Source organism: Charadrius vociferus, unplaced genomic scaffold, assembly GCF_000708025.1.
Source record: "Charadrius vociferus isolate BGI_N301 unplaced genomic scaffold, ASM70802v2 scaffold406, whole genome shotgun sequence".
Classification (NCBI taxonomy): domain Eukaryota; kingdom Metazoa; phylum Chordata; class Aves; order Charadriiformes; family Charadriidae; genus Charadrius; species Charadrius vociferus.
In genome coordinates, this window is record NW_009648948.1 from 76,545 (window position 1) to 77,923 (window position 1,379).

A 1,379-nucleotide genomic window follows, 5' to 3' on the forward strand; every position below is an offset into this window, starting at 1 on the left:
TTAGCCAAAACTCCCCGGCGGCTGAGCCTGAGCATCCTTTGCCCCCACCGGCCGTAACCCCGGGGGCGGTGTGGGGGGTTGGTGGCTCAGGTCCTGGGTGGCCGAGCCCCCGAGCCAGCGCTGCCCCTGGCACATGAGGGCTGGATTTGCGCTCGGCTGAGTGCCCCGTTTCACAGGGACAATGGCAGAAGCTCCCGAAGCTTCGCAGGGGCCGGGTGCCGGCTGCGGGGCTCAGCCCACGTCCCCCCGGGGACAAAAAGGGTACAGGACGGTAGGACACCCGAGCCTCTCACACATGAGGTCCTCCCAGCCATCCTCCGGAGGCGATTCGGGGATGAAGAGCCAGTCGGCGCCCGAGGCCAAGCCAGACACCAGCGCCAGGTACCTGGGGGGACACGGTGGTGGCAGTACCGGCACCAGGACCGGCCCCGAAACGTGGCATCCCATCCCGCTGATGGTCTTCCCCACCCACAGGGGCTTACCCGCAGTGGCGGCCCATCACCTCCAGCACGAAGGTCCGCTGGTGGCTGCAAGGACATGAGTGGGAAGAGAAGGAGGGTGGGTGGGTGCCATGCCCATGTTGGTCCAGCCCCCAGCCCCCAGCCCGCTCACCTCTGTGCCGTGGTGGTGATGGCGTCGATCACCTCCATGATGCGGTGCAGCGCCGAGTCGGTGCCGATGGTCATGTCAGTGCCGCAGAAGTCGTTGTCGATGGAGCCCACCAACCCCACAATGTTCAGGCGACAGTTCTCCCGGGCCACCTCCTCGCTGATCTGTCCTGTGGGTGGCGTTGGGGGACATGCCATGCACCACCAGTTTTTTTAGGGTGCTCCTGTCATCTCCCCCAGCATCGGGCCAGGTCCTGCAGTGCAGCAGAGGAGCCCAGCCCTCTTTGGGGGTCACAGTGATGGGGTGGACCTCAACACCTCTTGAACGCTTTCGCTCTACCCACCCAAGGGTTTTGTGAGCGAGGGGGAGTTCACCCACCATCACGGACCAGCTCCTCCAGCAGCCCTCCCCACTCGGAGCGGAAGATATCGGCACCGGTCAGGCTGCCGTCCCCGCCGATGACGCAGAGGTTGGTGATGCCGTGTTCCACCAAGTTACGGGCGGCCCGCAGCCGGCCTGCCCGGGTGGTGAAGGCTTTGCAGCGGGCGCTGCCGATCACCGTCCCACCCTGGGGAGAGAAAAGTGTGTGTGTGGGGACACAGCTCGTGACACGGATACGGGGAGGTGGGATACGGGGGGCGGTCCTCGTGACCCCACCGGTGCCCCTCACCAGCTGGATGATGTTGGAGACGCTGAGCCAGTTGGCTTGCTTGATGTTGTCTCCCCCCTCCACCAGCCCCTCGTAGCCCTGCGGAGAAGGGGGGGGGGGG

At 65.9% G+C, this 1,379-nt stretch overlaps 1 protein-coding gene across 1 annotated transcript in view; it reads right to left on the reverse strand.

Annotated features, from left to right (window-relative positions):
• LOC104288553 (ATP-dependent 6-phosphofructokinase, liver type) overlaps positions 1–1,366 on the reverse strand; it is a gene marked incomplete at its 5' end in the record, with an annotated part of 4,973 nt that extends 3,607 nt beyond the window's left edge. The window contains 5 exons of the mRNA XM_009887375.1: positions 281–385; positions 483–527; positions 613–778; positions 988–1,177; positions 1,280–1,366. Coding sequence (XP_009885677.1) covers positions 281–385; positions 483–527; positions 613–778; positions 988–1,177; positions 1,280–1,366 — 593 coding nt within the window. The remainder of the gene's footprint in view (positions 1–280; positions 386–482; positions 528–612; positions 779–987; positions 1,178–1,279) is intronic.
• Between the last annotated feature and the right edge of the window lie 13 nt (positions 1,367–1,379).